Genomic DNA, 25,540 nt, shown 5'->3' on the forward strand with positions numbered 1-25,540 from the left:
CATGAGGCGCATATGGTCACAAAACCCCCCAAAGTTATCCAACAAAGGGCTAGGCTGTGCCAACAGAGGCGTGCCCCAACGAGCTGCATCTCCCGACAGAAGGCTCAACACGAAACCCACCTTATCTCGGTCAGTGGGGAAATCAGCTGCTCTCACGCTGATAAAAAGCTGGCATTGTCCCAGGAAGGCAGGAAACAGTTCTGGATTGCCAGCAAATTTATCCGGCATAGCTATCTGACATTTCCTCCTGGGTGGGGGTGCAGCATGTACCTGGGCTTGTAGTTGCCCCACTTGAGCTGCCAGCAAAGTGAGTTGCTGGGTGAGCTGAGCATTCTCGGCAAGAAGCTGCTCCATCGTAGTTGTAAGGGGTGGGAGGCTGAAAGCAAACTGTTCTGAACCAGCCCTTCTGGCCTTGTAGTAAGGCAAACCCCTTATCAGAAAGAAGAGACTGGAGAGCGTCCAAGGCTAAAAGGCATCTGCCAAGATTTAATTACGCAGTTAACAAAAACACTAGAGCTTGTCTTCTCAAGCGGAAAAGTTGCTTTCAGCAACCAGCCCCTCCCCAAACACTCCTTTTATAGAGAGCTCAGGGCGTGGTCTCCCTGTGCCTCCTCCCGAGGAGTCCCATAGCCTTTCTTTGTTTGTTCCTGCTCGACTGCCTCCTGCGTCGAGGCTGGCCCTGAGTCACAACAATAGTCAAGGCTATGGTCTTCCCAGTTGCAATGTATGCCTGTGAAAGCTGGACCATAAGAAAGGCTGAGCGCCAAAGAATTGAAGCCTTTGAACTATGGTGCTGGAGAAGACTCCTGTGAGTCCCTTGGACTGCAAGGCGATCAAACCGGTCAGTCCTAGAGGAGATCAACCCTGACTGCTCTTTAGAAGGGCAGATCCTTAAGCTAAAACTCAAATACTTTGGCCACCTAATAAGAAGGAAGGACTCACTGGAGAAGAACCTAATGCTGGGAAAGATTGAGGGCAAGAGAAGAAAGGGTCGACAGAGCATGAGGTGGCTGGATGGAGTCACTGAAGCAGTAGGCGTGAGCTTAAATGGACTCCAGAAGATGGTAGAGGACAGGAAGGCCTGGAGGAACATTGTCCATAGGGTCGCGATGGGTCGGACACGGCGTCGCAGCTAACAACAACAAAAATGTGTCTATTGATGGCTAATTTGTCAGAATGCCAGGCTTCTAGAAATTCTATACCTCCCCTCCCCAGGTTATCATTATTTTTTATTTAACTTATGTTAAATAAGTTAAATAAGTTGTCTAGTATTGTTCTTATTTAAAGATAGCAAACTTATTGTTTGTTTATAAGATAACATACATTCCCAAGTGCTATATAAATAAGGCAGTGTTGTGGTTTTTTGTATCTACATGTTTCAGTCTTGCACTATCTTAAAAGTATATCTTGCAGTTTTACTTTTCTGCTTACTTTGTGGCCAACCCATGTACTGATTATGAAAACTTTTATACAAATGATTTCGTGTCCTGATATAAAATGCTGTGAATTCAATCAAAAACATCATGTCCTAATTATGTAATAATTATCATATCAAAGGGTCAGAGTTTATTTAGAGCTTATTATTTGAGTAGAAGAGGCATAGGCAATTGTTAAAAGTTGAGATTTGTGTATCTGGGTATCTTTCACACCTTTTGCTGCTTATAGTATGGATCAAAGGGAAAGTAGCGCTGACTAAAAGGAATACACTTGAAAGAAGGAGAGACTTGTTTGAGTATTGAAGTGCTAGTGATAAGAAATAGCAAAGTGTTCATTATATACACAGACACTCCTGTCAATGTCCTTTCATAACCCCTAAGATTTTCTAAAAAGCCTCTTTGAAAAAAAACACACCCACATATACATAGCTGTAATTTTATGGACACAGATATACATTCTTGGTAGTTTAGTTACATTTTTAAAACTCCTCTGCTTTATATGTTTCTTAAACATAATCCAACTCTATTCCAGAAAGATTGTGACATTTTTCTTTGGGTGTACACATTGCATGTCCAGAAGCTACTTCCAAGTTTAGTTTTCTTTAAAAAAAACCCCAAACATTTATTATCTCCCTTCCTTTTTAGAATATAATGGGATTTGCATATTGTTAAATAAATAATGCTTATTCTTAGACACAGGATACCGCAACTTCCCAGGAGACGTAAACATTAAACCAATTTATCAAAATATGGTGTGTAGACCCATATAGCAAATTCATTTTATGTTTTTTTAAAATCAGTAGTACCACAGTCACATATAGGTAGTCCTCGACTTATAGCCACAGTTGAGCCCAAGGTTTTTGTTGCTAAGTGAGACAGTTAAGTGAGTTTTGTCCCATTTTATGACCACCTTCTTTGCCACAGTGAATCACTGCAGTTTTCTAAGTTAGGAAAACGGTTGTTAAGTGAATCTGGCTTCCTCATTGACTTTGCTGGTCAGAAAGTCACAAAAGGGAATCACATAACCCCGGGACACTGCAACCATCATAAGTATGAGTCAGTTGCCGAGCTTCTGAACTCTGATCACATGACCCTGGGGATGCTGCAATGGTCAAAAGTTTGAAAAATTGTCATAAGTCACTTTTTTCAGTGCCATTGTAAGTTCGAATGGTTATTAAATGATCAGTTGTAAGTTGAGGATTACTTGTACTGTGATCAGAAACCAGCCTTTACAAGATGTAGATTTTAATACATTAGGCACACTAAGCTGCTATATTTCTTTTAATTTGAGTATGCATAATTTCTCTTGTCAGCTCCAACTGACTTTTACCATCTTCTTCCTCCCATTGCTGATGAACCATGCCCAGCCTGGCTCATTGTGATGCTGCAGGTACCCCAGTCTAGCACCTAGGCCTCAGCTGCCCCAGCCTGGTCCAGCAACACACAGCCATGGTTGATCCAGTTATAGCTGCCCTGACACCCTGCACTCCACTGCCTTCATCTGCCCTTCATCAACTTTTTTCTTCCTGCTGCTGCTGCTGAGGCATACCTGGCCTGTTAATAAAGTGTACCTTGTGGTCATAAATGCAGGTGGACTTCAAAATGCCTGAATTCTGATCAGGTGATCACAAAGGCGCTCCAGCAGCTCTAACTTTAAGAACCAGGCATCAGTGCCATTTGTTCACTGCTCTCAGAACTTCAAACAGCAACTAAATGAATGGTCTGTAAACAAAGACTTATCTTTATGGGGTTTTTAGATGTATATTTCCAAAACCTCTCAGTCCTTCGACAAATCAATATTTTTTTTAAAAGAAATCTATTTTTGTTCTTTGCCACTCTTGAAGAAAAATTAGGTGATTCAAAATATGTGTTCTGTACTAGCCTGCTACCGGCCCTGCAGAAAAGGCAGGGACAACCCCTTTTACAAGAAGGCAAGAGGCTGGAATTACGCCTGCCAAATTTATTGCTACAAAAACAAATAGAACAAGACACAAACCAAGAAACAGGAGCTTTTCAAGCGGTTGCCTTCAGCAAACCAGCCCTCCCACGCATTCCCCCTTAAATACAGTTCATGGCGTGGCTTCTCTCTGCCTCCTTCTGAGGAGCCCCATTGCCTTCCTCTGTTTACTCCTGATTGACTGCCTCCTGCGTTGGGCGTCCTTGAACAGGGCCAGCTGTGGGTCATCTTCATCCACGCTGTCAGGCTCACACAGCTGGGTCTGCGTCGTGACCAGGTGGGAGGGGCCTGGCTGAGGGCTCTCATCAAGCTGTCCAACCCCCTCAGCAAGCTCTTCAACACCCCCCTCCTCCTCCTCCTCCTCTGAGTCGTCCGACCCAACTGCCGAACCCACAGGCTGACCCTGAATCACAACACTATGCTGGGCCGTAATCATTGACAATTCCCATTTCTATTGAAATGTTATTTTTGTTATGTCCTGCTTCTGAAAATAAGCAGCTGGTAGTAATTGTTCTGCCAAAAAATCATGTACTAATTATGTGTGTACAAGAGCATTCTTGGATTTACTTTGACTCTACTTAAAAACCAATAATGACTAGGATTAGTGGTACTTGAAAAGCAGGAGGGAGTGCATTTATAACAGGTTTCTGAATTTTTGATTTAAGAAATTGCTAGTATTAAATCTGCACTTGGCTATTTAATGTATTATTATACTGTAATGCTAAAGAAAGGATAAAGAATTTATGAGTTGCTTCTGATTTTCTAGCACTGTGAAATCAGGCGTAGAAATTATACAAAATGGCAGGATTTGAATAGTACAGCCTTGCCCATATTCAGTTTCTCGGTTCTGAGAATGGAAACTTTAGGAAGGTTTCTTGTTCCCACTTCTGTGGTTGCAACCATCCCACTAAAAGGACCCAAAATTTGGTCACACTCCTTCCTGTAATAGGATATAATCCTCCAAATGTTATTCAGCATTGCTAAACTGGGTCTGAATTGCCCTTTAAAATTTTGTATTTTTGTTTGTACTCTAAAGCTTTTAGTAATTTTTTAATACAAAAATAAAATCAATTGTAAACATTGCTTTTAGTGAACACATTATATTGATTTTTTAAATATATAGGTTGAAAGGAAGAGAAAACTTTATACCCATCTTCTAGGTACAAAGAAATAATACAAAGAGCAGTTGCCAACTTTGCTGAATTGATTCTCATTAAGTCATAAGTAGAGAGCATTGTGACAGATGATCAATAAGAATTCTTCAGTAATTGGATATTAGATTTATAATATTTACTGAACTTTTTAATGCTTTGAGCTTTGTTCAAATTGAATATCTTGCATTTTTCCTTTAATTTGTATTGATCATAATGCATGATTCTTACGAATGCTGACTTTTATTTTTTTGATTTTGGAATGTTGTAGCAAGTTGTAGTTAATTCTTAATACATTTTCCTTTAAGCAGCTTGTTTTAGGTGAAACATTTAATGTTAGAAATGGAAATTTAAAAACTACAGAGTTGAATTGTGCTATCAACTGTCTTTTCCAAAAAATTCTCAGATAAAAGATCTGCAGTACTTTAGAATTCCTAGATATTAACCATCCCACAGAATAACTAATGCTGTGAAAATTCCATCAACTGATGAATTAAACTTATTATTTATTTACATATGATGACCAATAGGATAAATTTAAGGGTTAACTTGGTAATTTAAGGGTAACTTTTCACTATTTAAATCAGTTCTTTTAATTGATTTATTTGCTTATAGCATTCTAAGAGGAAATGCAGCTGCAAATTAGAATCAATTTCAGGTAATTTCATGGTTGCAAAATCTGAAGCAAAATCCAGAAAAACATTCAAGCTGAAAACTCCCATCGTACTGCAGTTAATTAGTCAATAACACAAACAGTTAAATTGTATAGTAGTCTTGATTATTGTGTTAGAAAAGCTGTTTTGGATAGGTAGCCTTTTTGAAGAGAAAAGAAAAATAATTTGCACTAAAGAACAGACAAATGGCTGTTACAGAACTAATGAAAGCCAAAGATGATAGTAATAAAATAAAAAAGAATTAATTCTCCCCAGTGAATTTAACTGAATACACAAATAAAATGAAAACAAAATAAGCTCAGGAGGGAAGTGCTGTAGCAGCAACCATTGCAATCTTGCCATTACACATATCCATATGTTTCAGCTGATTAAGAAGCACTTCTCAAACGAAGCTCTCAGAGCTATTTATACCATGTGTCATCTGTCTCCTGAAAATATCAATATAGCAGCCTCAGATTTCAATCAAATTGTGTCTTTTGCAGAACATTATTTTCTGAAGTGAGTTATTTATGACAATACAATTTAGGAATGGTATTTTGGTTTCAAAATATTTTCTTCCTAAGGTTCATTCATCTAAATGACAGGTATTAATCTGTTTCGTGGCGAGAAGGGTTTTAAAGAAATCTGCATAAAGCTAGATTATATTGCTGCCTGATAATGAGATTATGTTAACGGAAGGGTTTATTCTAATGAAAATCTTCCACGAGATAGGGATACTGCTTTTCATTGAGCTGCTCCTGCCAGTCACATCCATTTTTACAATTTCTCATACTGTACTTCAAAAATGGCAACAGTAGGAAAGAAAAATAAGAAAAATAAGAGTTATATGCCCATAGGTTTAATAGATCTGAGCTGCAAATATCTGTATGATCACTAGATAGCAAAAAAAAAGTTGGTTTCTTTGGTTCTTTTGCTAACAGCTTCTATGCATTCTCCTCCTCCTCCTCTTCCTCCTCCTCCTCCTCCTCCTCCTCCTCCTCCTCCTCCTCCTCCTCCTCCTCCTCCTCCTCCTCCTCCTCCTTTACCTTCCTGTATATCGAGAGAGATACAAAGTTCTGGCTCTTGTTCTTCTGGCAGCCACAACCATTGTTAATTGATGTTGTTGTATTGTGTCTTTGATGTCTCTCCATCTTCTTCTGGGGCTGCCTTGTGTTCTTAACTGATTATATGCATTAGATTTGCTAAATAAATCTGCTCACTAATGTGTTACCTGGCTTTGTTTGAAGATCATTTAATAGTTTCATTTTCTGTGTGAAGGGGAAAATGACTTTAAAATACAGCACAACATAATGAATGAAATAAAGTGGGGATGAAAGAAGAGTTGAGATCTATCAAATATCTGGGTGATCTTTCCAAGCTTTGATATTGTTGTTGGACAGGAGAGGAGAAGCTACTGGTCAAAGGACCATTTGGCACTTGATTTGAATTGGATTTTATACTTGACTTCAACTTTTGCAGATGGAGTCAGCTGCAGATGCTTTCTAGTAAAAATGAAAGCTCTTCATAGTCCGGGAAAGTTTGAGCACGCACTGTGTGGGATTTGAATACAAATGCGATAACTGCCAGCTGCAGCTACTTTTTTCCTGGCTTCTTCTGGTTGTTTATCCACTTTTCCTAAATCAAAGAATTTTCTTTCTGGGAGAACAGAGTGGGGGAATGGAGGAAGAAGTGCATATTAATTCACTCAAGAATTCAAATTGGTTATGTAAAAGTGGATCAAAATCTAGTCAAGATATTTCAGTGATTCATGAAGAGATCTTAAGCAGGTTGAATTCTGTTGGACTGAGCAAGCATATATTCATCTATGCATATTAGAACATATTTAATAATACTGGAAACTTATCAAGAATGATGAACAGTGTTAAGGAAGAAAAAAAAAGATATTAGGCATTTAAATCGAATCCAGAATTAATAAAGGTACTTTTTACACATGTCTGCTCCACAGATAAAATAAGATGTGTGGAGGTAATAGTATGGATTGATACCAGAGAGAATATTGACAAAAGAGGCACTGTCTCTCCTTATCTCTGCATCTTAACCAAATTCATCTGTTTCCTTTAGCTAGTTGAAAGAACTAGTGAACAAAAAAGAGACCTGAATGATGAGGACATCATATCTAATTTTCCCTAAGAAAAACAAAACTGAAAAAATCAGATTTGGCAGTTGTCATTCAACTGCTACATAGTACTGTAAGATCTTCAAATAATATCTATTGAAGAGAATTTCAGAGGTTGCAATGGGTACACAATATATAACCTCCTGAACCCATTGTACTCTATTGGCTTCATGTGCTTATTAAAGCCAGAAATAAAGCAGAATAATGTTATTGTGATATTGTAATGCCTACCAAATATGGAGCTAAAATATCCTTAAAGTGATATATTTTTAATGAAATTGTAATGGGCTATAGATATTTGTAATAACTGAAATATGTAGAATCGCTCAAACTTTCATATGGACTATCTCATAATTTTAACCTTATAAAACCTCAGGTTTTCAGAGTCATTAAACTGTTTGTTTGGAAGAATACTGTACTGTAGTATTTTTAAAATGAGAAACCAGTATTGTTAGTTATATGGCGATAAGAGAGACTAAATTATAGGTAGTCCTTGACCTATGACCATAGTGGAGCCTTTACCAGTAGGCCATATCACCACTCCTGGAGACCTTATGTCCGCGGGAAACCACCGTCCCTCAGATAGTCGGGTGTGAGTCTCTCTTTTTGAGGTTTGGTTCGGGGGCGCAGTTGGGCTTGCTGCTGGTGTACGTTTCGCCTAGTCACACAGCGGCAGCCCTGCCTGAGCTACTCGATGTCCTCTCCGGTTTGGTGATTGAGTTCCCCAAACTTTTAGTTTTGGGTGACTTCAATCTACCATCCCTGGGAGGGTCATCTGAGTTGGCTCGGGAGTTCATGGCTTCCATGACGGCCATGGACCTGACGCAGGTAATTTCTGAACCAACTCATGAGGGAGGCCACACCCTGGACCTAGTTTTTTTATCTGGATGATGGTTGGATGATCTTGGTGGGGGCTCTCCATTTATCATGCCCCTGTCATGGACGGATCATCACCTCCTGCGGCTGGTCTTCCGTTTTACCACCCCCCGCCGTGGGGATACGGAACCAATTGGTACCGCCCCAGGCGCTTAATGGACCCCGATGGGTTCCAGGCAGCGCTGGGATCCCCACCTGCTTCCGTCGCTCACAACTCGGCGGACGCCTTAGTGGAAGCCTGGGAAAGGGCAGCCACTGAGGCACTGGACCGAGTTGTACCCTTGCGGCCCCTGACCCGGTGCAGATCCCAACGAGCTCCATGGTTCTCCGCGGAGCTCCGGGAGATGAAGCGTCGGAAACGGGGCCTAGAGAGCTGCTGGAGGTCCAGCCGATCCGAATCCGACCGATTGCGGTTAAGAACCTATATTAGGTCTTATCTCGCTGCGATGAGGGTGGCGAGGTGTAATTACTTCTCCACCCTCATCGCGTCCGCAGATAATCGCCCGGCTGCCCTGTTTAGGGTGACTCGCTCACTTCTTAATCAGGAGGTGAGGGGGGATCCCTTACAGGGTCGTGCCGAGGAGTTTGGTCAGCATCTGTCGGACAAAATCGCTCGGATTCGGACCAGTTTGGACTCCAGCTGGGCAGAGTCTGACGATCAGGACACGGGCGGTCTTGTCAATGTTATCTGGGAGGAGTTTGATTCTGTGACCCCTGATGAAGTGGACAGGATTATGGGGAGGCTGAGCTCCACCACATGTTTATTGGACCCGTGCCCTTCCTGGCTGGTTTATGCAGCTAGGGAGAGGACACGAGGCTGGTTCCAGGCGGTGATATCTGCTTCTTTGAGTGAGGGTAATTTCCCCACCGTCTTGAAGGAGGCGGTGGTGAGACCCCTCCTCAAGAAGCCTGCCTTGGACCCAGCTGTGTTGAACAACTTTCGTCCAGTCTCCAACCTTCGCTTTCTTGCGAAGGTTGTTGAGAGTGTGGTGGCGCATCAGCTCCCTCTGGTCCTGGATGAAGCGGATTATCTGGACCCGTACCAATCGGGTTTCAGGCCCGGGTACAGCACGGAGACGGCATTGGTCGCTCTGGTGAATGATCTCTGGAGGGCTCGGGATAGGGGATGTTCCTCTGTCCTAGTCCTATTAGACCTCTCAGCGGCTTTCGATACCATCGACCATGGTATCCTGCTGCGGCGTCTCAGGGGATTGGGAGTGGGAGGCACAGTTCTTCGGTGGTTCTCCTCCTATCTCCTGGGACGTTCGCAGTCGGTGTTGGCAGGAGGGCAGAGATCGGCCCCTAGGTCTCTCGTTTGTGGAGTTCCTCAGGGGTCGGTTCTCTCGCCTCTCCTGTTCAACATCTACATGAAACCGCTGGGTGAGATCATTCGTGGTTTTGGAGTTGGGTATCATCAATATGCTGATGATACCCAACTTTTTATTTCTACCCCAAACCACCCCAGTGATGCCCTCGCTGTGATGTCCCGTTGCCTGGAGGCGGTTCGGGTCTGGATGGGGAGGAACAGACTTCAACTCAACCCGGACAAGACTGAGTGGCTGTACATTCCGGCATCCCGGGACATTCAAAATGTTCCATCCCTTTCTATGGGGGGTGAGCTGTTACCCCCCGTGGATAGGGCTCGCAACTTGGGAGTCCTCCTAGATTCACGACTTACCTTGGAAGATCATGTAGCAGCTGTGACTAGGGGGGCTTTCGCCCAGGTTCGCCTGGTGCGCCAGTTGCGGCCCTATCTGGACCGGGATGCCCTGTGTACGGTCACTCATGCGCTCGTGACCTTTCGCCTTGACTACTGTAATGCTCTCTACATGGGGCTTCCCTTGAAGACCACTCGGAGGCTCCAACTGGTACAGAATGCGGCCGCGAGAGTTGTCTTGGGAGTTTCCCGGTACTCCCATGTTACACCTTTGCTCCGCGAGCTACATTGGTTACCAGTTGTCTTCCGGGTGAGGTTCAAGGTCTTAGTGACGGTTTTTAAGTCCCTACATGGCATGGGTCCGGAATACCTCGGGGACCACCTGCTGCCGGCGTCAACTCCCCTCCGCCCTGTGCGTTCCCACAGAGAGGGCCTCCTCAGGGTGCCTCCAGTCAGAGAATGCCGGCTGGTGGCCCCCAGGGGGAGGGCCTTCTCTGTGGGTGCCCCGGCTTTGTGGAATCAACTGCCGGTGGAGCTCCGGATGGCACCGGATCTCCGCTCCTTCCGGCGCGGGTTAAAGACCCACCTGTTTGAACAAGCTGGCCTGGCCTGATGGGGAGTTAATTTGGGTTTTAAATATTTGTATATTTTATTTTTTTATCTTGGGCATTAATTTAATTCTATTTTAACTTTTGTAGTTTTGTACTTTTATCATATGCCCTGTTCACCGCCCTGAGTCCCTTGGGAGAAGGGCGGTATAAAAATTTAATAAAACTAAACTAAACTAAAACTCCTCCATAGAATACCTTATATCCAGTTTAAATGTTCCAGGGCAATTGCAGATTTGAAGTACTGACTGATTTTGAAGGGCTGATAGGAGTATATGGCAAACAGGGAAATTGATGTGGGCAGGTTGACAAGGAATATGACTGACACGTAACAGGAAGGAAAATAGTTTTGTGTGATCCTTGAGAGGAAGAAGTTTGTTGGAATAAGTGCAGATTAGACCATAACATAGTTACATACTTGCAGACATATAGACTTAAATAATGAAGGTAGTATTCTTTCTGTTAACAGGTGAAGTGCTAAAAAAATAGATTGTACACTTGTCTCTATTGTGCCTTGATATTTGTCCCTAATTTGTGTGCCAGATTTAGGAGAGGGTACTTATTAAGCATAATTAATACATTTAATTAAAGATCTATTTTTCCTACTGAATAAAATTACTACACCAGTAAATTCTAGTTAAACAGAGTAGCCAGAATTTGACAGTGAATTTTATTAGCTTGCAAAAATCTCTAGTTCTTTTATGTATACTATGTAGCAGTCAAGAGTGAGGTTATGAATAAATTTGGACAGCAATTAATATATGCCTTTCAGGTTTCCAATAGTATGCTTCATTAGCCTGGCTGACATGTTAATTTTCCTGCTGATTCCTATTCATACATATAGTATATTTAAGAAATGTGAGAAATTAATTCTATTTTTCTTAGTCATACCACATGCTGCATTAGCATGAATAATAGTTCCTGAAGCTTTGCCTTTCCTTTTCTAAATATGCTGAGACTTCTGAATATCATTGTGCTATGGGGAAAAATTATTGGAGGTATGAGATCTTTTCAGCATTTTTTATTTTGCTGTTGCTATTTAAAGGCTAATCATCTGTAGAGACTTAGCAGCAAATATCAGCAAAAATTTCAAGACAAAAACTCTCTCACCTGCCAAATCTGAAAAGCTCTGAGCTTACGATATTATTCCAGATTCTGAATAAGAAATAAATCAATGTTCATTTAGTTCTCAAACTGAACTTAAGGGTTTATCATATTTATAGGATATAGTCAAAATATGGTGTTAAAAAGCCCTACTTCGGTTATTATTGCATTGTATTCAGCTTCTTGTTCAGCTTCTGGTCTCTTGATTAGGTTGAGCTTATTTGAAATAGTTGAAAACCACTTTCACCAAGTGTAGGAACTACATTATAGAGCAGTGCTCCTCAAACTCACAATTTTAAGACGGATGGACTTCAGCTTCCAAAATTCCCCAGTCATAATTGGGGGAATTAAAGTTGCTGAGGCTGAGAAATCACTGACACTAGTGATGATGAGTTTTTAGGGTTTCCAGAAAACTAGAAAAGTGCTTGAGCCTCTAAGTCTTTCTTCATTTATTAATGGAAATGATGATGGTTCTTAACACCACTGTTGAGTTTACGCTGTTAAACATTACGGTATTTTGCTTTATTATAATAAATATTTTAGTATACTGGTACTATTTGGTTCAGAATATTTTTTTTCTTGTTTTCCTGCTCTAAAAACTGGGTGCGTCTTATGGTCTGAAAAATACGGTACTTTATTATAACCAAAGGGCAAGAAAACCAAAATATAAAACCAAAAAAGTAAATTAATTTAAATATACATATCAAGTGACATGTTTGTAAAGATATAAATTATATAACAGGAAATAAGAATGAAATGTATAATATAAAAGTACCGTCAAAAATAATTCAGATGGATCAATCCTACATGGTTCTGAAAGTCTTTTTTTAAAATCTTACAACTGTCTTTACTGGCAGGCTGCAGCGTAGCCAAACAACATGTTTTTAATACCCTTATGCACACACAGAAAAAAATCACTTTAGATTGTTTTTCTTTCTTAAGCAGTTTTCCTTCCAAATGCAGTCTTTTGATGTTTCTTACTTATTCTGTAGAGAACAAGTTTGTTAGTCTTTTCTCTTCCTTCTAGTATGGAAAAGGAGAATATGGGAAGGCAGCCAGTTAATAGTGGGACTGGTACTAACTAGAGCAAGACTGAAGATACTGTATACAGCAAGCCCCTAGGTTAAAAATGCCCTGGTTTAAGGATAACACATAATTTAGAATCCTATTGTAGCAAAATACTAGTTAATTACACAATGGTTCAAGTTCAATATTGTTTATACAGAACTATACTGTAATACTGTTCCAGTTTACATAGAAATACATTTTTAATCTCCCTCTTGCATTACAGACAGACTTTGGGAACAAAACTCGCTCTTAAACTGGGAACTACCGTATTTTTCAGACCATAAGACGCACCCTCGTTTCCCCCCCCACTTTTGGGAAAAAAAAGTGCGTCTCATGGTCCGAAAAATACGGTACCTGCTGCACAAAGAAGATTCAAAACCGGTTTTTTTCCTTGCTTGTCTGCTCAGCTAAAGAGCTTATTGGGTGGAAATTGGTTTTGGAAGAAATATATTCTCGATGTTGTGGGTAGAAGTTGAAACTTCTTGGGTTCTGTAACAGAGTTCCTATGAAAAACACTTCTGGGCAGAGAGCACAGTATTATGGAAGGCGCAGCTTTATATACGCAGAGGAAGAGAAGCAAATTGAGTAATGCAAGAGGGAGATTGAAAATGTATGTAATGGAGCTATCATTCCACACTCAGATTTACACCATTCCCAGAAAGGAAAGAGAAAGAAATTCTTGGAAAACCCATTTAATACAGGGTCTTTCCTGGCAATCTAGGTTAGTCTTAATCCCAAAGGTTTTTTTCAAAGAAAAAAAAAAAACAAAGTCCAGTTGCCTCCTGAAAAAGCACCTTTGGGACAACCATGACAAGGATGACTGAGAATCTCCATAGACAAGTTGGTCTTAATCATTCTTGCTAGCCCAAATCCAGATTTTTAGTCATGATGGCAAAAGGGGTTCCTTGGACTTCAAAGTATAAATTATACTACAATAATCTGAGGAAAATGTTGAAGTTAACCGAAGAGAGAAAGAATCCTCAGGGATTAGGTATTAAAATGATTTTAATATATTTTTCAAAGATTAAAAAACAGTGAAATATTTCTTTCCATAGTAAACTTTTAAAACTTGAATAGATTTAGTTTTTGAACACTTGTTAATCTTTGTTTTTTTATACAGTTGCTAAAAAGAATAATCATACCATCTAGTGGTGAATTATTATATTTACATGTAAATGTAACAAAAAAATCCCTAAAACTGAATTCCCTATTCCATATTAGGGCTGTACTTGCTGTGAAAATGACTGGTAAAAACTGTGTCGGATCTTATGCAAAAATAAATGCTTCTATTTACCAAAGCAAGCATGAACCTGAAAAATGATTCAGTTGCTTTGAGAAATAAACTCATTCAAATTAGTGCCGCTTAAAAGCCTTAAGATTCATTATTATGATTTGTTTCTACCTTGCTGTACAGTTTTAAATTGTAAATCACTTTAAAAATTATACAGTTGAGAAAGAGTATATAAATACTGATAATAAAAATGAATATTTACAAGAGTTACATTTAGAGTTTGAGTAATGTAGTCACATGCTTTGAAAAAAATTAACATTTTTACAATGCTGTTAGACATATTTTCTGTTTATTATTTCAGTCACTGTAAATAGCTATGCACTCATCAAGCAACTCCAATAATCTGCTCTAAATCATCTTACTGATTTTCTGTTTTTTCTCCCACAGAAAGAACTTAGTCTCCCCAGAAGAGGAAGCTTGTGAGTATAACTTTTTCAAAATGTTTAATTTGTAATGTGGCTTTGTATTATTTTTTAGGATTAACCAAGTCTTGATCATTCCCCACCACTGTTTATAATGTTGTGGAATTGAATATGGATAAATTGGAAAAGGAAAAAAAATGCAAACTTTTGAAATTACAGTATATGATTCACAATTAAACTATTTTATAATTTATATGCACTAAAGAACATAAAGTGTACAAGACTTTCATGCAGATTTATGATTTAAGGATTATCACTGACTGTGGTTGCTTAACAGTGAAATAAAATTCTGTTTCTAATTGGGTTATATGACAGTCCTGGAATAAGCCTTAATCCTGGAATAAGAATGGCAATTGAGGATCATGATGTGAATACTGATTTTATCTTTTCTATGGGAATTTAATGGATTTCTAACAGGAAAGGATACTGGTTAAGAGCAATATTGATGCTTATAAGTATGTCAAGGCAGTTGGGTCCTAGAGTTGAGGAACAGGCTTTCCGCACTGCAGTCTCTTTATTCCTGTACATTTTTTTCCTGCGCCATTCTCTTCACATAGTATTATATTTGTTTAACTCCTGCATGTTCTCACCTACTCAGTCTTTCCTAACCATTCTATAGAATTTTGTACTTGTTAATAATTTTAATAGCATCACCTTCAATAACTTTAATAGTATTAGCTTGTTTTCTTTTTTAGGACAATTGAGTATCAAATAGATACTTAGAGATGTGGGCTGGGCTGGTAATGGATATATTATATGGTTTGGGTACAAAGATTGGAACATAATACAAACCCAGAGGTCTGAACATACTGTAAATTCTGGTAAGAAACCTTGCTAGCCGAAGAGTTAGACAAATATACAGTATGTCAGGTTACCTCTTGCATTGATATGTACTATTTCCCACCCACAGAATTACATAGTGCACACTGGCTGTTAGGTGTATCTTAAATAAACAGAGGTGATTCAGAAGTGAGTGTACATGGATAATTGTAGTGACTGCCAGTTTTTCCCTAATGGATATTGTAGTTCATTACCCATTTGCCTGTTGTTGCTTTAGTCTGAAAAGAAAAGATGTCAGATTCATATAGAACAAAATGGCAGAAATATTCACTGTGTTAGTAAAGGGCAAACATTTGCAACTCAGAGGAGAAAGGAATAGTTCCTTACCATAGAAACTCATAGTCATATTTCCGTCTATTTTCCTATCTGGAAGTTTTGCCTAAATGTTTCAGTAATTGAAGTTTAAACTCATGAGGCTTCATCATGCTTAGGGATATAATTTTAACTACTCATTTATGTTCAGATGTGAAAATGTTTCAACACTTTGTTTTCCCCCCAAAAGTCCCATTGGAATTGTGACAAAAATAAATATTTAACAGAAAAAGAACCATTCATAAACTATTCTCCAGCATGACAAATGGAGAATCCACAGATGGGTTGATCTTGCCTTTCTGCCCTAGAGACTAAGTCAATCAACCTTTGCCACACCTCTCTTCCTCTGGCTTGGAATCCCCAGTCACGACTTAGTCTTAGCCCAAGACAGACGTGGTGAAGATTGGCTCTTGTTTCTAGCAGACAAAACTGTTGGATTTTTACAGGTTGTACCTTTCTCTTCCTTTCCCTTCTCTGCACCGATATCAGAGCTTCATTTCAAACCACTGAGAGTAAGAGCAGTTTTGCAGGTTTTGGATGAAGCCTCGAACTATTTATAGCTTCCAGGCAGGGCAGAAGTGCAGTGGTTGCCATTTTGAGCGCCACTTTTACTGTTCCTAGGTGTGTGGAGGGGACTCTCCCTTCCAGCAAGGGCTGTTTAGACTCAGATAGAGTCACTTTTGGCCAAAATTCTGTCAGCACTCTTATTAGCCCGGCCTCAGAAGCAACTGTCACATTTCTTAATTCAGACATATAGACGGAGCAGGAGGTCGCTTACTAGCGGCCGTCATTTTGAAAGCCTTACAAACACTCTCAGGCTATTCCAGAAGGCCAGAATTAAGGAGAGGCATTTTGAGGGTGCTGCTTCTTCAATTCCAGGCTCCTTGGCAGCTCCTATTACTATTAGAGGAAACAACAATAACAACCTCCAGCCTTCCAGCCATTACGGAGGTCCTCAATCGGTCCAGGCAATTTCCAAAGACTTCAGGGTATGGCTGAGTGCCCGCTTTAACTGCCGCCATTTTCAGCGCCTCTAAATACCACCGATTTCGTTGCTTATAAGTGTGCTGACGTACCCCATTAAGTTGGTCTTGCCGCCACTAACTGGATCATAAGTGTGCTGGCTACCCCATTAAGTTGGTTTTGCCGCCACTACCAGGATTGTGAGTGTGCTGGCTATCCCATTAAGTTGGTTTTGCCGCCACTACCAGGATTGTGAGTGTGCTGGCTATCCCATTAAGTTGGTTGTGCCACCACTACCAGGATTGTGAGTGTGCTGGCTATCCCATTAAGTTGGTTGTGCTACCACTACCAGGATTGCGAGTGTGCTGGCTATCCCATTAAGTTGGCTGTGCCGCCACCACTTCTAGCCACAACTTGGCTCCTCGCTACTGGGATCACCTCTCTGTTGCAAACACATTGAGATTGCCATTACTGTGATATCTCTGATTTCGCAACGGCAGATAAAACTACAGAAGTTCAGTTATCTCAGGGTGCCTCCAGCAGTCCTTCCAGGCACAAGAAATCTAGATCAGCCAAGCAGGAGGCTGTTGGGAAACTCAGATCTAAAGCTATCTCTGGCCAAAGGTCTTCCAAAGCTGCTGAGAAAAAAGCAAGTAGGAGGCACCAGGCATTGGAAAAACAATTCTCCAAAGCTGCAAAGCAAAAGAAAGATGCAAAGGTAGGTCAGATTACTTCTGTTCCCATGGAGGCATGGGTTTTTGGCCCTCAACAAGCTCCTTCAACCTCTGCTGCTCCAAGTGCCTGGTCTCCAGAAGGGGAAACAGGTCAGTTCATTTTTCCCATGGCAGAACAGGTGGAGATGGTTCCCCTTTCCAGTGAGGGGCTTGGCCTTCAGATCCCTGCTCCTCTGAGTACAGCTAGACCTCTGGGCCCAGAGGGCACATTCACTCCTACAGCGGCAGGGCTTCGCCCTCCAGAGGCTCAGGAGACAGATCTATCAGAACGAATGCACTTTTTGATTTCTCAGCTATTGCCCACGGCGTAGCTTCGACCCTACACTAGAGAGGTCAACCTGAGTTGATAGCATCAGGGATCCCATCTCAAGGCAATGTATCATATCTCTCCCAGGCAGAAGCAGCTGCATACCAAAGGTCAGTTCCCCCCTCTCATTCCTCCAGGAGTAGAATGTCGTTCATAGGGGACGAGCAGAGGGAGCTGGGAATGTCAGAAGATGAGGACTTATCTCCTGATTCCCCTCCTTTCATAGGCCTGTTTAATCCGGCCCTCTTTAAATCCTTACTTCCCAAGGCCAGGAGCACTGCTGAACTTGGTCCTAAAGGTATCCCTCAGGCGGAACCTCCCACCAGCCAGGGACCTACCAGTAAGGTCTTTTCAGAACCAACGTTTACCCAACAGGACATTCCCTGTTGTCCTCTTTTCCTCAATGTAGTCCAAAGACAATGGGGAACGCCAGGTACTTTTCCATCCCGGGGGGGGGGGGGGCTGATAAAAAAGTTATTTAATATGGCTCCAGCACTGTCAGGGGTGCTAGCAGTCCCCACTGTAGATGAGCCTTTAGCACCATTGCTTTCTTCCTTCACTGTGTCTGGGGATATAGCAGAGGTTCTGAAGTCAGAGGATAAGAAAGCGGAGCTTAATTTCCACAGGACCCATCAAGCCTCAGCATGGGCGGTAAAGGCAGCTACATAAACTCCTTTTTCGCCAGAATTTCACTCCCATGGCTTCGCGAGTTACAGGCTAGGGTCCCACCAGAAGAGGTACGGATGCACCAAGATTTAAACAAATTAGTGGCTGCATCAGAATACATGGCTGACTCATCGTTGCACATGACCAGATTTTCCTCCCGGGCATTAGCATCTAACGTTACCTCCCATAGACTTCTGTGGCTCAGCCAGTGATGAGCAGATGCTAGGTCCAAGTGGCGGTTGGCCTCAGCCCCTTAAATGGGAGGCCAATTATTTGGAGAGGCACTAAACCCTTATCTGATTGAGAACAAGGATAAGCGTAAGATCATATCCCATCTTATTAGGAGAGCAGACAGGAGAGCTACCCTTTACGCCCGCAAGCAGTCCTTTCGCTCAACCGACACAGGGTCGGAATTCAATCATTACTCCCGCCCTTATCCTCCCAGAGCAGAACACCAATTTGACAGATCCGGTAACAGGGACAGACCCAGACAGCAATTTCAGGCCAAATGGGCCTTTCGAGATGCGTGAGGCCGTCCTTTCAGAAGGTTCAAGTGACAGCAAAGGTGCCTCTCCCATAGGGGGCAGGTTGGCTCTCTTTGTACACAAATGGGAGAATACCACTACAGATCTCTGGGTCCTCAACCCCCCTGAGGCATTTTGTCTCTTGCCCATCATCCAAAAATCCGGTCAAAAGAAGCCTCATGAAAGAGGCCATTCGACATCTCCTGGAGATCCAGGCATCTGAGGACCATTTCGGTACATGTCCAGTGTTATTTGGACGATATCCACATTCAATCCTCCTCAGTGCAGTTGGCTTAGTCAGATCTGGCATTTGGTTCTAAGGATGTGTCTGGTTTTATATGGATCAGCACTTCTCTGTTGATTGCTCTGGCTGTCCATGGTATATGCAGTAATTTACACCAGCACCACAGCTCAAAGGTGTCAATTCTTTGATCAGCCATTCTTAGTGTCCAACTTTCACACCCATAATAATTATAGGGAAGACTTGCTCTAGATAACCTGCTTTTTGAATTTTTATCGATATCTCTGCTTTTCCAGATCTTATTCATGTTTTAACAAAATAATAGAGTTGGAGGAGACCTTGTAGGTTATCTAGTCCAGGGGTCCCCAACCCCCGATCCATGGACTGGCACTGGGCCACAACATGCCAGAAACTGGTCTGTGCAAACAAGCAAAGACCCATGCAAACAGTACATGAAACCATGCCCCCTCCGGTCTGTGGAAAAACCTTTCTCCATGGAACCGGTTCCTGGTGCCCAAAAGGTTGGGGACCTCTGATCTAGTCCCAATCCCCTGTTCAAGCAGGAGATTCTATACCATTTTCAAACATTTGCAATGTTAATCATTGGAATGTGACCTCAGGTTATCCTGTGTTTGATTTCAGGAGTAGAACTGCCATAGTGAACAATTTTTGATCCAAGGAAGATAAATTCTCATAGTAATTCACAACATCTCATTTAAAACGTCCCATGTCCATTTGCAATTGTTGTCATTATATTTGTTTTCCTGATGCTAAGACACAGTCCTACTTTTTCACTTTCGTCCTTGATTTTCCAGATCATTTTATCCAGGCCTTCCTTATTTTCAACCAATAGCATTGTATCATCTGCATACCTCAAATTATTTATGGTTCTTCCCCCAATCTTCACTCCAACATCAGGCAGTTCCAAATCTAAGTTCTGCACAATCACTTGAGCATATGGATTAAACAAAAACAATGCCAAAATATATCCGTCTCTAACTCTCATACTGATCCTGAACCAATCCGTGTCGTTATATAGTGTTCTCACTGTTGCGTCCTGTGTACAGTGATCTGATAAGTCTGATCAGGTGGGTTGGGACTCAAGATCACCCAAAGATGCCTATAGCTTATTGTGTTCTATATAGTCAAAAGCTTTCCAGTAATCGATGAAACCCATGTATAGATCCTTTTGATATTCACATGCCATAATTGTATTTGTTTTATTGGTGGTGGTGCTGGTGGTTCTGTTGACCTAGAAAAATCTGAACCATGGGAAAGATTTATGTCCATGGGATACAAAACTGTTTATATGTATGCAAACAAATATTAACAAACAAGTAGTCATACTTTGAAAGAATGAATAGAATTGATACATCATGGATAGCAAGTCAATTTCCTATTCAGTTAAGCCTTTAAAAAAATTGTGTCCTATCTTTAGGACAATTCTTTCCCATACTTCTGGGGAAACAGTTTTTGATTCATTTTACAGAACTTGTAAGATGTAGTTTTACTGTCATATAGTCATGAAAAATTCTTTTTTAAACTTAGTTTTGGTATGATTGGGGTAGATATTTTCTAAGTAAACCTCTTTTTTTTTGCACCTAAGACGAGATGTGACTTTGAAGAGGGAACCGGAAGGAACAAAAGATTACAATTAAAGAAGAACATTTAAATTTGACTTACTAATACAGAATGTAGTAAAATATTTTAATATTGGACATATTGAAGGATATTTTTGAACACTGCATTTATAACTTAATTTTAGGATGGTCAGCATCTGTAGATTTGAAAAAAATTATAAACTAAGGACAGGTTTTTCCTGACAAGATTGGAGACCAATTTAAAGTGGATTTAAAAATGAGAACTTACAAGAACAATATGGAAAAAGGTGTTATACTGGACATATATACGAAACTGCCTGTGATTTGCAACAGACATACTGTCAGAACTGCTATCTCATGCTTGCACTCTGCAATCGCCAGTCTGCCATGAACTCTGGGCGGGGGGGGGGAACTAAATGGGAGGAGGGAATGCAGCTCCATACCAGCTCAAGCTGAAACTTGGAATGAACAGCCATTTTGAAAACATTGCCTGATTGGGTGATGGGGGCCAGTAATGGGAAGTACCTGTGAGGAGGGGATTTTGATGTACGAACTTCAGTTCTGGCTTTGCTTTACTGCAGTTCACTTGACTTCTACAAAAACTGTACCTTTTGCAACAAACGGAGCCAAGGATCATTTTTACTTAGGAGTCCAAGCTGATGCAGGTCTGACATATATAATAAACAAATAAGAAACCAAGAGAATGACCTAGATAATTTTGCTATATTGGATTTACAAAACTTGTAAAAACTTTAAAGAAATTTGTGAGAAGGGACAAAGAAAAATGAAAAGAAATCAAGTTCTAAGACATTATTTGAAGGGACTAACGATCAGAATAAAGATTGTTAAAAGTAAAACAAGGGAATATAAAGTTGGTTTATTTTAATTAAGGTCACAATAGATATGTTGTTATCCAGGGCTTTTTTTCACATAGAATGCTCAGAATGGCGTTCCGGCACCTTTTTTTGCACCCCTCCCAAAAAAGCTTTTGCACAAACTATGCTACTCCCTCCAAACTCGCGCGTCCTACTTTCCTCGCTCGCCTTCCCAAACTCCAAAGTAGGACGCACGAGTTTGGAGTTGGAGAAGGTGAGCGAGGAAAGTAGGACGCGTGAATTTGGAGTTTGGGAAAGCAGACATCTGATGGCAACTGCTACTTCGGCACTGTCAGCGAGAGAGTTTGCACGGGAGCGGGTTGGCGAGGAGCACATGGCAAGGCTATCGCTCCCTCTGCCATCAGCCAGCCCTTAGCAGGCGGTGAGCAGAGACCAGACTTGCAGCATGACAAACCCCCACTGTCTCGACAAGGCGCTGAAGATGTCTCTGCAGAGGAAGACCAAGGTTCATTTGGCAGCTGGTGTGTGTGCTGGTGTGTGTGTGTGTGATGCGCGAGTTTGGAGTTGGAGAAGGCAAGCGAGGGAAGTAGGACGCGCAAGTTTGGAGTTTGGGAAGTTTGGAGCTTGAAGGTGAGGAGATTTGGAATTTCTCTCAGGCTAGTTTACCTGTTGGAATTGATTGGAAGCTCTGCGTTTGTGTGTGTGTTTCCTTTCTGTGTTTCACAGCCTCATGGGTTTAATGAGATTTATTCCTAGATACAGACGTGCAGGACTGGCGTCTTAAAAATAGCTATCCTCTTAGTGCACACATATTTCAAATGTTGGGTAGCGTTGGATAAATTGGATTTTTCCTTGTTGCAAAGGATGGCTTCAAGTGGGAATGATGCAAGGAGCCCAATAATCTTCCCTCCTTTCTCTATTTTTGAAAGCAGAACCAGCCTTTTATATTAAGGCCCTGCTCACTTTCCCAAACTCCAAACTTGCGCGTTCTAGGGCTGCAGAGCGATTTCGCTCCCCCCCCCCTGGCCGATCTGGGCAGCAGAAGCATTTTCGAAGCTTCTGGAGCTCGCATCCATGGCCGTGGGGAAATTTTATGATGCTCCAGCCGCCCGATCCGGGTGTCGGAGGCCTACAAAATGCCTCTGCTGGCCAGATCTAGGGCTGCAGAGCGATTTTGCTCCCCCTCCACACGGCCGCTTTGGGCAGCAGAAGCATTTTGCAGGCCTCCAAAGCCTGGATCAGGCCACTGGAGCATCGTAAAGTCGCCCCACGGCCATGGATGCGAGCTCCAGAGGCTTCATAAATGCTTCTGCTGCCCAGATCGGCCATGGGGGGGGAGCGAAATTGCTCTGCAGCCATAGATCTGGGCAGCAGAAGTGGCAGAGAGAAAGGGAAATTGAGCTAGCAGGGAAGCAAAAGTGTGGGGAAAGGAAAGCATTGCAAAGTAAGCAAACTTACAAATTGGGGATGTCTCTGTCTCTCTCTCTGTCTCTCTCACACACACATTTCCCCACCCCCTTTAATATGTCTTCCCCACCCCCTTTAACATCTCTCCCCCCCTTTAATATCATGTCTTCCCCCACCCCCTTTAATATGTCTTCTGTAGAGATGGAGGTCAAGGATATGAAGGGACCGTGCGCAGAAAATTGCCTGCCTTAGTATCCTGTTATCCGCATGTCTATGAGCTCATTCCAATTAGCACTGCCAAGGACTGCCAGGAACCAGCTAGATATGAGAGATTCTGCCCTGGCTGGGATGTTCGGATGTTCTTTAAGATTGACTAGGGAGTACACCAATAAACAATGCTTTTGCTGTGCGTTATTTCCTGCTTGTTAAAATTGTATAAATACAATAAACTCTGCGTAGGCAGACAGACATTTTGGGACACCCTGCGATGACTGGTCTCTGAATCCCACAGTCTTCCCCCATCCCCTTTTAATATGTCTTCCACCCCGTTTAATATCATGTCTTCCCCCACCCCCTTTAATATCTCTCTCCCCACCCCCTTTAATATCATGTCTTCCCCCACCCCCTTTAATATCAGTGAGGCTCCTCCAGTGGACCATGACCCGGCGCTCACCCCGGTTCCATCCCCCCTCCCCTCCCCTCTCCGCCAGAGACCCTCAGATTTGCCCCAGTCCTGCCCAGCTCCACACAAGTGCCCCTGATGCAAGTGACGTTGAGCTGGCCACGCCCACACAGGCCACGCCCATGCTAGATTAACAAGATGAGACTTCCGGCACTTTTTTTTTAAAAGAAAAAAAAGCACTGTTGTTATCTTAGACTTAGGTAATCCTTAATGAATTTTTACTGATGAGGACTGAAAGATAAAGCTTTAAGGATTTGTTTGTTGATAAAAAATGGGGTACAGCCGGAATGAACACACATCCAGCTGATGTAAAATGCCACAATTTCTCCTTCCATATTCACATGACCACATTTCAGGTGCTTGGCAACTGACTTACATTTACAATTAATTGCAATATCCCACAGTCACATGACTGCAATTTGTGATATTTTTTGCCAGTTTCCAGCAAAAAGTGCCGTTCAGGAGAATGGATTTGCTTAACTGGCTCTAACCATTTGCTTAACCACCACCATAAAAACAGTTGTACAATGAGTTCTGGTCATGACTGTTACAACTTACAATTAAAATTCCATCCACCATTGCAATGGTAAGTCGAGGACTACCTTTACATTGATTTGAGTCAGCAGCCAGGACTGTTACTTAACAGCTAGGAAGAATGACTGACAAAAGAGGAAATAGATTCTTCTTTAAAAGGATTCTGTGATCTCCTCCTCCTCAAAAAATCATTAACATTTGAAGCCTTGTTTTTTTACCAGTTCATTCCTAGATTCATTTTAGGAATCATAACCGTCACTTTTTCCATCTCCTGGAAGTGTAATAAAATAGTTTAATATTTTAACTTTTGAATTGTATATTAATAAAAGAAAACAATCCAGAATAAGGAAGGAGGCATGACATTGTTCCCCGATTTAACATCCAAAAAGAGGTATCAAAAATTATCTCCAGACACGAAGAGCAGCTGCTCATAGCTTTGTTGGAAATCTGGCTCAGAGCAGTGCCCGAGTACTACTTTTACAGTGTGAGTTTTCATGTTGGCATGCAAACTTCTGCCAAATGTTTTTTTGCTCATGTGCCATTTCTCCCTCTTGGTTTCTGTTTTCCTTCTGGCTTGCTGAAGTGAACAAACATTTGTCAGTGATTTGTTGAGCTGCAATGTGATTGGTGGTAGAAGTACGCTATAGGATGGCTGTGCGGTTAAAAAAAATCCAGTCCTTATTTCAGGCTTCACGGTCTTAGTACTTCATACTGGTTGTCTGTGATTTAGCTGTTTCTAGAGGTTATAAATTAAGTTTCAGAAAATTTGTTTGAAAGCTTTTGGACAGCATCTGATAGTTATGAACACTGCATAGAATCTGTGATGATATTGGGCCTTTGCTGAAAGCTAAGTATTGGATTTAACTGGCTCTAAGATCTCTGGTTGTTGAACAAAATCTAGTGTTTCAACGCAGTGAAATGATGAAACGAAGAAGAGAGCGATTTGGAGCTCCGTCTCTACGCCTTCAGTAAGACTCGTTTTGGGAAATAGATTTCCATATCTTAACTAATCTTATTGGAATATTTGTTCCTGAAACAGTGTTTTAAATCATGTTCTCATGTTCTTTAGTAGAAAAAAAGTAGTTTATATGCTATTAGTAATGCAAGCTGTTTCCCCTAAGCGAATGCTTTCACTTTTTAAAATAAACATTCCTAATTATTGTTAATCTTTATAATTAATGGAGGGGTAATATAGAAGTAGTAAAAAAAATAACCAGTGCTTAACCTAATATTTTATAAAGAAAGACGGTGTATTTGGATTTTTGTATTCATTTGCATAAATTAAATAAACATGTTGACCCTTAGGTTTTATATGTTTTAACTCTTACAATCAATCATATGGCTAATGATTCAAATTAAATATTTTGTATAGTAAAAGAAATGGATACATCAGTATCAAGACTAAATAAACTTTATCTGCATTTTCCCCCAATTCAGATCCTTCAGATAAAGTATGTCTCTCTCTCTATCACCTTTTAGAAATAAGTGAAAGTCAACAATTTTACCCACAACTTGGCCAAATGTTAAGAAAGG

At 41.2% G+C, this 25,540-nt stretch overlaps 1 protein-coding gene across 3 annotated transcripts in view; it reads left to right on the top strand.

Annotated features, from left to right (window-relative positions):
- MAST2 (microtubule associated serine/threonine kinase 2) overlaps positions 1-25,540 on the top strand; it is a 149,818-nt gene that overhangs the window by 56,729 nt on the left and 67,549 nt on the right. For all 3 annotated transcript variants that reach the window (XM_083358445.1, XM_083358447.1, XM_083358446.1), the window contains exon 4: positions 14,326-14,357. In XM_083358445.1, the coding sequence (XP_083214571.1) occupies positions 14,326-14,357 (32 nt within the window). The remainder of the gene's footprint in view (positions 1-14,325; positions 14,358-25,540) is intronic.

This window comes from Vipera ursinii (genome assembly GCF_947247035.1).
Source record: "Vipera ursinii genome assembly, chromosome: 3".
Classification (NCBI taxonomy): domain Eukaryota; kingdom Metazoa; phylum Chordata; class Lepidosauria; order Squamata; family Viperidae; genus Vipera; species Vipera ursinii.